Source organism: Vanessa tameamea, chromosome 3, assembly GCF_037043105.1.
Source record: "Vanessa tameamea isolate UH-Manoa-2023 chromosome 3, ilVanTame1 primary haplotype, whole genome shotgun sequence".
NCBI classification, from domain to species: Eukaryota; Metazoa; Arthropoda; class Insecta; order Lepidoptera; family Nymphalidae; genus Vanessa; species Vanessa tameamea.
Genome location: NC_087311.1, coordinates 9,389,161 through 9,399,480, shown reverse-complemented (window position 1 = coordinate 9,399,480; position 10,320 = coordinate 9,389,161). Strand labels below are relative to the sequence as shown.

General features: G+C 32.1%; 1 protein-coding gene across 1 annotated transcript; it reads left to right on the top strand.

Annotated features, from left to right (window-relative positions):
• The first annotated feature begins 3,952 nt into the window (after window positions 1–3,952).
• Window positions 3,953–9,988, top strand: LOC113397562 (serine protease inhibitor 3/4-like). Its single transcript, XM_064217364.1, has 9 exons — window positions 3,953–3,965; window positions 4,047–4,123; window positions 4,202–4,345; window positions 5,094–5,294; window positions 5,439–5,537; window positions 6,409–6,549; window positions 6,761–6,973; window positions 7,547–7,703; window positions 9,828–9,988. Exons 1-9 carry the CDS (start codon window positions 3,953–3,955, stop codon window positions 9,986–9,988), a joined length of 1,206 nt encoding a protein of 401 aa, XP_064073434.1.
• The last annotated feature ends 332 nt before the right edge of the window (window positions 9,989–10,320 follow it).

Here is a 10,320-nt window from a genome sequence, read left to right as displayed (position 1 = left end):
AAAGAAAACATTTTACAAAATTAAACTCATACATATTGAAGCGATTCCCGTTATTGGGAACGAAGCAGTTAAAACATACAACAGGAAAATAAAACATACACTGACTCGTTAGTCAGAAATTCAGATGAAAGCACAAACGTGCACACGTCTCCGCCAACAATATTAGAATAATTGATTAACTAAACGCACAGAGAAATAATCGCGATTCAGCGTTTTACTAACTAAGGCAGCTCATAAACTTGCAATTTATTTTTTAAATCATATGATAGTTACGTATTTTGTAAGTATTAAATTGTTTTTCGAAAGTCGACCACTTTTATCGAAACCACATTTGTAAAATAGATGTTTTTGAAATATGTAAGTTGCTTAAATTCTCATATTGTTCATTGTTTTCTTTATAAAATGATCCATTTATATAATAACAATAAAAAAAAAAAAAAAATACAATAATATACCGTGAATATTAGATGCATATTTTTCTGGTAGTAATTAAATGTCATTGGCATTTACAATATAGGATTTGTTATTAAATATATGTATATATTTATATTTTTAAAAATAATAGTTTAATGATTTAAAACATAAAATATTCAGTAGGAAAGTATTTTTATCAGATAAACGTGAAGAACTATCGTTAGTCTTCCGCTAGTATCCACCCTTAAACCTCATCGTGGCAGGAAAAATGATTTATAAAACCCGCTTAGTTCATGCCTCTCTTTTCTTCCCATGGGACTGCTATATCACCATCCTTTTCTTTTCGAGTCCAATTTCACAGGCCGGTGGATGCCTCTATAGGACCTCCGTAATGCTGCTATTGATTAAGATGCCTGAATATTCATTCAATTACATGCCAGCGAGGTTTTCTGATGAATTTCTGTTAGTATTAATATTTAAAGGGTTTTATTCCTGTAATTGATAATATAATATATACGACGTTAATAATTCAATAATGACAAGAATACATTTTCAAATATACTTACGTATAAAATATTTTGTTGCATTTCTGATATACTCATTTTATAGTGCTTTTATAATTGATGATAAATAATCTTTTGCTTTTCAATGATTACATATTTTTTACAAGGTAGGTTTTGGTAGGGTTTAGTGCAGTTTAGCTGGCTATAAACCACTGACCCTATTATACTTCCAAACATATCACATTTTCATCCCCAATGTTATATATTCATTATAACAGCGTAAATATCAAAATAACTTTACAAGCGTGCTAATATAATAGATATTATAAATCTGTCAACACAATCGCAGAGGAAACTTATAGTCATTATGTTGTTCTAGTGAACAAACAGCTCATTAATAGATATTTTTTCTTAATTTATTTATTTTTCAAATTTTTTAACTGTAATTAGAAAAAAACAAATATTTTTATTTTAATTACAGTGATTACCGATAAAAGTTTGTGGATTTACACTTGTATTAGTGAGTTGGACTTTGAAAAGATTGTCAGGAGACCTGTGTGTGCCAGACGAAAATTTAACTTATAATATGCCAGACCCACATCATAGCGAGTAGATATCCATCAGAGCTCTTAAAGAGCATAGAAGATGTTTGTTCAGCAGTAAAAAATATACGAGTACTCGTATATTGTTTATTTGTTCAAATAAATATTTAATTTGATTATCAATTTCCTAATGATTCTATAATACTAAAACGTTTAATTCATAAATGTATTGCAACTAATACTTAAGCGTTATATAAAACAAATAGAGCAGACTTCAATTCAAAACCAGTAAAGACTTCACCATTGTAATAAATTCGTAAGCAGCATATGAAACAATTTGGTATCGAGGAAATGTTGAAAAGAACACAAAATATTCATGCTACAAGATAAAGATTTTCTTTAGCGCAATATGTAGGCGACGGTACGGAGGTTTCCACACAATCTATCGTCGGTATAATGGAGCTGTTAAAGACAATATTCTCGGAAACATATTGGATGCAGCTCAACGGATGTGTAAGCGAGCGCGCGACGAGCATTAAGCCTGTGATGCAATAGGCTAAATCTGTAATTACAGCCAATGAACCAGGACCATTTATTCTGCTGCACGTTAGGCGATTATTTTCATTATTAAGAAAAAATATAAAGCTCCAATTTTTCAAGAGTTTTTCTTACTTTGCACACATACTTGTGCATATCAGAGGAATTAACGGTGTCAGTACCATGCATCCATCTCAATAAATATTGTTTTATTATTTACAGATATATAAGCGGTATTTTATTACAGAGCCAACTATGATATAAATTCTATCACTTCTTTGAAGAGAAATTTGTGTTGAATAATAAAAAATAAATGAAATCGCGATGGATAAATATTAAATTTATCACAAAAAATAAAGGAATAAAACAGGATTAAAATGTCTGTGTGTGCCCCGACGTTTATCCAGCGATAAATCCGTAGCTACATCTGGGCAGGCGCTCAATTCAATTTTATTACTATTCTCTCTGCGACGACTTATTTGATTCGCCCGTCAAAGCGAGCCGAGCGGACTTCGGTTACATTATCGACTCCGAGCTGAGACTCGCTTATCTGAGGAGCAATCTTGGAGAAAGTTGTTTCCTCTCGCGCACCAGAATGATAAAAAGTGATGAATATTGTGTAATTGCACTTTTATGGCGTTTAATTATTCTATAAAGGTATTGACCTTTACAAAATAATACGTAGAACAGGCCGCTTAATTTTTGACAAGTTTTGACTATAATCGTTTGCATATCGAAGACTTTCTTCCAGTTTCTCAAACGTTGGTCAAAGTCAGATTAACTAATTTGCGTTTTATTTGAAATCCAATGATTGCTTATAATTGCATCGTCGACTGTTATCGACCATAATACCTTATTATTTTGAGTTTCAAAATTTCACAAAAAGGCAATTGGGAAAGAGTTGGGAATTTAAGAGTGTTACAGTACGATCGGTACATCGGAAAAGACACGTCTCTTAGTAGTTCACTTAATCTCTTTACGATAGTATTCGAAGTCAGTCAAACTTGATTTGAATGGATTTATGAATTTATAAAAAAAAAAGGTCAAATACAAACGCTGTACACACTCAAAGTCAACTAAGTGGCTTTTTTTCGCTGAGAATAGCCATCTTACCCAAAACTGATCTTAAGGACATTATCATCATCAATAATAGTAATAAATAAATATGTAAGAATCAAAAAATAATAGCCTGGATTCGACATCCAGACATAGTAACCACTATGCCACATACTGTTAATAACAATATTTGTATTCAACAATATAACAGTCAACAAAATAGGCTTATATACCGCCAACAAGATTTATTCATTTCATTTTACAAGTCTACATAAAATAACCGAATATAAACTGCTCTGTAAATATAAAATTGATCATAAAATTTTACAACTCATTTTATTATTGCGCAAAATATTTTACGGATATTTGTTACTTTTACTTGAGTATTGTAAAAAATTATCACAGTGATACAAAATATATTAATATAGTAAGAAACTGAAAAAATATTTTTTATCAAACAACTGTATTGTATTTGGGAGCATAACATTTTCTTAATATAATATATAACAGTTTGTGGACACAAACCACCAGCATTGGCGACAAAGGGGAGTTTACATAACCAGCCAAAAACCAAATAGGATGGATAAAAGCAAACAAATTATATGAATACAGAAAATATTAGGACATGCAACAGCCAGAACCGATAGCCAATCGAGATGGTTTAATAACGCCTTTCTTACTAATGAGAAATTAGAAATCAAAATGGTATTGCAAAGTTATAATTACGAGATTTGACTCAAAGTCGCCGACAAGTTTCAATTATATTTTTATCAAAGCTGAATAATTATTTTACATTGTTCTCTCAAGATCACTATTTTTTATGACCATGTTCAAAAAGAATTACTTAAATAAAATAAATTATCGTTATGTCTGTTTTAGGTACTCTAAAAATAAGTAAAAATGTCACCCTTCGGTAAATACTACTCATAATATTCATTGGTCTTTCGCCGTTAGAACATGTATACACATATCATTATGTTTTATTTCTTTTCAGTCATATATATAATTGTAATATTCATTAATTCTTTTTGTGAAACAAAATTTGATGCTCTGCGTAAAAGATTGGCTTTGGTAAGTTTCTCAAAAGAAATATATATTATAATAAATATTATTAATAATATGATTAAGTATGATTTTTGTTATTGTTAGGAAGCGATCTTAGCCAATTCTAATCAAAGTATTGTTGTTTCACCATTACTAGTACGTTTTTCTTTGTGCAAAGTAGCGTCAGTAGCTTCGGGATATTCTAGAACTGAATTAATGACAGTTCTAGGAATTAATTCAACTAAAATGGTGAGTACCTCTTTAAATGCTGCCGTCGTATTAGAACGTAATATAAATCTTCGAAATGGCATGGCTTTTTGTGGGAATATTAAGGCTATTTAATATTCTTATCCCCTTAAACTCTCGTGCACAAATTGGATAATAAACATAATCGGCTCTTGTAAATTTGGAGGAACTTTCACGTATTGAGTGGACCTCGCCTCAATGGCTAGATCATCTATCTCTATGCAGTTTAGCCTTTAAGAAAGATTGCCTGGATAGCCTTGTCTACGCACTAGCGAGGGTTTCGCGGGTTGAGATGGTAGTTGAGGTGAGATGGCTAAATAATTAAACGTGAATTGGGCTCTTCACCAATCCTGCTCTGCCCTCTCCGTCCGGGCATATTTTTGGAACGAAGTACGCAGGTTATAGTAGAGTAAAAAGCGTTATATGCCCCGTATTAACCCGCCCTGGCGACCTTGCCCTCTCTCTTGTTTTACCTTTTTCTATTGTTTACGATTTTATATAATATATATTTATAAAAGCTTCTATTCCGACCGTGGAGCAACCAACAATGGCATTCCTAATTATTCTCCGGAAATAGAAGTGGTCTTTATACATTACGATCAATCTCATAATCTCAGGAATCTCACGAATAATAGAAGCAACTTAAATAGTAGTGGTAAATAGTTACAGCCTGCTAAAATCCCACTACTGAGATAAAGCCGCCTCACCGTTTGACAACATATGAAATTAAAACAATATAACACATTATTAGTTACAGGATTGCTATCAAAGTCTAAAGGATGTCATTGACCCATTGAAAAACATAGATGTATTATTACTTAACAAAATAATAGTGAACTACACGGACGACATAAATCCCAATTTTATAACAAACAGCACTGATTATGGCGTGAAGGTTGATAAAGTCAGTTTCAACTACCCTAAAATGGCTGTTTCATTTATCAATAGATGGGTTAGTTATAAATAAATTAAATATTATAATAGTTTATACATTAAACAACAATATAAGAGCACAATGTTTAAAACAATTCAATGTCATCATAGTGATCATCGCGCATCAGATCATCGCTTTATTTTACCTTTTTATAATTTTCAGGTGGAAAAGGCGTCATATAAACGCATAACAGGAATATTAGATCAAACGGATTTGGACAACAAAACCTCTATTATATTAATAAGCCTAGCATATTTCAAGGTTATTCATGTTCTATTACTGTAAAAACACTTGCTGGTAGGGCTTTGTGCAAGCCCATCTCGGTAGGTACCACCCACTCATCCATACCATACCGTATAACCATCAAACACCAATACTATTGTGTTCCGATTTGAAGGATGACTGAGCCAGGTAATGCAGGTAGATGGAACATAACTTTAGCTCCCAAGGTTGGTGGTTGGCTGGTCGCGATGTAAGGAATGTTTAATATTTTTTACAGCGCTAATGTCTGTGTGTGGTGGTGGACCCTTGCCATCGGGTGGCCCATTCACCCGACCAACTTCCTAAACTTTAAACACAAAATGCTTAAAATCACTTTGCATGAACTAATTATTGATCTTGATGAGTTTTATGTTGTGCAATATAACTTTATTTTAAAAACAGCGGTATACTCGTATTACTTAACCGAAAGTTACAAATTTAATACACAAGCAAATGTAACGAGGCTTTTTTGGCTTCTAATTGTAATAATAATATAACTTACTAACACTAGTGGATCTGATGACGTAATCGAGAGACCATAAAATGATTTTCTATCTTATCAACTTTTATTAGTGCGTCTGTGGTTAATACATTTCTACTCAACACTTTCCAATTTATGATTGTAATTTGTAAGCATAAGATGTACTCAATGTGTCAGATTAACTTCTGCCCCATGTGTGTGTATCAAACCACATTGAAGCTGAAGCATCGTGATGTGAACTCTAACCTCAGTCCTTAAGAGGACCTTTCCTTATTACTAGATTTTTACAGTTTTAAGACTAAATCAATATATCGTAATGAAATAGCAATATCTAAGTACATAAGCAGTAATTTAAATAAAATGATTTGTAAAACGTTTGTAAATTTCAAGGTTACATGGGAATTTCCTTTTGATATAAGATTGACAAAGAATAAGAAATTTCATCACCGTGATGGAAACGTATCCTATGTACCAATGATGTTGAACACTGGCTTGTATTTATGTTTGAATGATGAAGTTAACAACATACAGGTAGGACACTTTAAAGTATGAAAATAAGAATTCTACACTAAGAACGTCACTGAATTTTTTGCTCAATATAGGCAATCGTTATTTTCAAAAAAACTACGACTTCTGTCGAAAACAAAATCAATATTAACGACATAAGCAGTATATAATATGTATATACAAACTATTAAAATAATTAAATGGAAATTTACCTTGATATTTTTTTCATTTGCAGTACATAAACGTTAAACTGGCTAGCTATGGATTATCAGTAACGTTTGCAGTACCACAGACCAATAAAGGCATAGATATGTTCTTGAGTCAACTGTCTAAAAATAAAGATATAATAAGAGATGTATTCAAAAGAATGCGATTTGAAATCATTAGTATAATGGTACCGAGATTCAAGATTAAATGTAGAATCGAATGGAACAAACTCCTCCAAAAAGTATGTTATATTTTTAAACGTAATCCGTACACAATTGGAGTGTCTGTTTGTAATATTAAAATGACTGCTTTTTAGTAAATTCATATGTATGTACCAAAATAACATTTTTTACAATTTTTGTCTGTTTGTGGGTTACGGCTAATCTCTGGAATGGCTGGACCAATTTTGAGGCGTTTTTACTAGCAGATAGCTGATGTTATAAGGAGTAACTTAGGCTACTTTTATTTTAGAATTATATATAAAATCACTAGATCGTCAGATTTCCCGTTCCATGCGATTACTAGGGAATTATTTAAAAAATAGGGGATTAGTAAGGGAATAGAGACTACCCCTATACTTAAACTCACACTTGTGCACTAAAATACCTGTGTATTTGTCTCCCTTAAGCTGATGTGGTCAAAATCGATCAGGTCTACATCATCATATATGTATATTGTCATTTAAGAACCTTTGTCTAATGTAGTGCTACTCCGTAAGGGCAAATTCGGAAACATCGCAGGACGCGATCAGTAAATGTTAAGTGTTTTGCGACAGTCAAAATCATAACTAGATAAAACATTTATAAAATTTCAGATTGGTGTCACAAGAGTTTTCAATGAAAGTGATTCAGGTTTAAAAAATGTTTTGAAAAAAGATAGCAAACTCAAAAATGTGACGCTAAGTAAAGTGAAACAGAGCACATTTATTGACATTGACGAAATGGGAATATTTCGACAAACACCAGTAAAAGGTACTCTAAAAATAAAATAAAGACTAGATATGAGAGTAAAGTAAAAAAGGAACAGCCTGTAAGTGTCGGCAGTTACGTGAAATCGTTACTATAAATTTATTTGAAATTAGAGATATGCAGGTTTTTTCACGATGTTCTCCTTTACCGCCGAGCACGAGATGAATTATAAACACAAATTAAGTACACGAATCTTCAATGGTGCGTGCCTGAATTTGAGCTCGCAGTCATCGATTAAGATACACGCATTTTAACTTATGGGCCACATTGGATCATATATGAGTGTATAGTATAGTAATTGGTCAAAAATAAAAACATACTTAATATAATAGTAAAAATAATAACCCCTTTAACAAGTTCGAAGTAGAAATAATAGACATAATTCAATCTAATCACAATTGAGGAAGATTGTCAATTGCCAGAACTTCGACAGTTCATCTTTAATCTTCGATTCTCGTTTAGGCGAAAAGTACTTACTAATTGAATTAATTTATCGGAACTGGTGAAGGGCGTTAGTGAGTATAATATAATTATGTATATATTTGATTATCAAAAATTAAGTAATACGAAAAACCTTTAAATATTCCTTAATCTTTGACGATATTAAACGCTGTCTGTATGTGTGTGCAAAACAAAAATGGAGAACTTGCTATTCTTCACTCTAAATTATTTTTAATAAAACTATCGGAAGCTGACTTTCGTCTCATCCAGGCTTCGAAAGCCAGCAAGATACATGCACGAGAGAATCTATCAGCAAAACCGAGTTTAAAATCAGAAAGAGTCTAACTCGTTCCACGTAGTCGCGCCACGTCGCTAGAGGCCTCCACTTTTCCTCCCAATTCAACGGCTTGAGCACACTTGGAGGGATACGCTTTCACCATTCTGATTTGATTCTGACATGGACGCGAGTCTTCTGATAGACTCTCGCGTCCATTTCCAACAGTTTGTCCCACGATGGCAAGTGAACTAGGAATATTCCCGAACTCACTGCGAACTTTAGATCTTAGCGGCGTATACACGATCGCTTTTGTGGCCAAACGGGCAACTTGTCTCTGCGGGACCTCGGGATGCTATCGATGGGCCCCAGGCTATCACTCTCATATATTATATTATACAAACAATCAAAATCAAAAATCAAAATCATAATATACTTTATTCAAGTAGGCTTTTACAAGCACTTTTGAATCGTCATTTAACAAACTATTTAAAGTAAAGCTACCACCGTTTCGGAATGTAGATTCTACCGAGAAGGACCGGCAAGAAACTCAGTAGTTACTCTTTTTCAACATTAAAAATACAGTCATGTTAGTTAAATACAATTATATATGTATGTTATGTCTCCTGCCTGGAAGTCAACAAGCATTAACTCAACGCTTTTTTATCATCAATATAATCTTGTATCGAATAATATGCTATCTTTACCAATGTATTTTTTACAAATGTCTTGAATCTATAAAACGGCAAAGTTAAAAATTATAAAACTCCTGCAAAAAAAATTGTACTTCAAATTCCAACCTAGTTTAGACTAAACTTTGCCTATCAGTTAATGTTAGAGTTCTATACAGTAAATTTAGAACTATTAAAAATAAATAATCTTAAAGTTATATGCAAAGAGAAGAAATATTTAAGTTATTTATATCAAAGACTGAAACTACAGGAAAATGGTGGCGCATTGGCAATGTTAACGAATGGTTATTAAAGTTATATAGTTCTGATGTCTATGGGCAGTCGTGACCACCATCAATCAAAATGGAGAACAAGGCCATTGTAATCTCTTTTTTACTATTACTAGTGTTTGTATTTAATAAAAACAAAATACATTTTTAAACATATAGTTGAAACTAAATAATTATTATTATCCATTTCTTTATTAATTTAAAATTAATTATAACTCTCTATCCTATTTGAATAAGGTATTAAAATGTCTTTTTCTCTGTCTGTTCTCTTTCAAACTGTGAAATGAAGGCTAATAATTGTCGCTATAAAAATTCTAATAATTAAGTAAATTCTAGTATATTACAGGTGTCAAGTTTATTGCTAAAGTCTGTATTAGCGGTTTCAAAAATATTATTTTAATTAAAATGATAATTTACTAATGAACTGCGATGTCATTATATATTTTTACAGACTTATTTGACGTCCAGTATTCCCAAAAAGATTCCATTTTGTATGCAATCGCAGATCGTCCGTTCTATTTCATCATCGCTTTACAAGCAGATGTTAGGTCCCATCCTTTAGAAATACAAGAACTTTTCACTGGAGTTTATTATGGACCAGATAATAAATAATAATATACTGTTCCTTTTATAAAAGTAGTTTTTTTTTTTATTAAAAACAACCTGTTAACTATACTAACACTGGTGTGATATAATTAGCTTTTTTAGGTTTGGAAGTTATTCTGCCACATTACCCTAAGGATACATTGTTGCATACGAATGCCTCAGACAAAATTATCTGACACGTGCAGGTTTCTTAAGATTTTTCATTCAACGGCAAGGTCAAGATGAATTATAAATACAACATGAAAAATCATGGACTCTCGATGTCGAAATCGATGGGATTTGAGCACGCGAGACTATTCTATTTACGCCAACGCCTCATGCGTTTTTTTTTTATTTAC

Coding starts and splice junctions, on each gene's coding strand:
- LOC113397562 (XM_064217364.1), top strand. Junction 5,295..5,438: donor TTTCATTTATCAATAGATGG/GTTAGTTATAAA, acceptor TATAATTTTCAG/GTGGAAAAGGCGTCATATAA. Junction 5,538..6,408: donor TAAGCCTAGCATATTTCAAG/GTTATTCATGTT, acceptor GTAAATTTCAAG/GTTACATGGGAATTTCCTTT.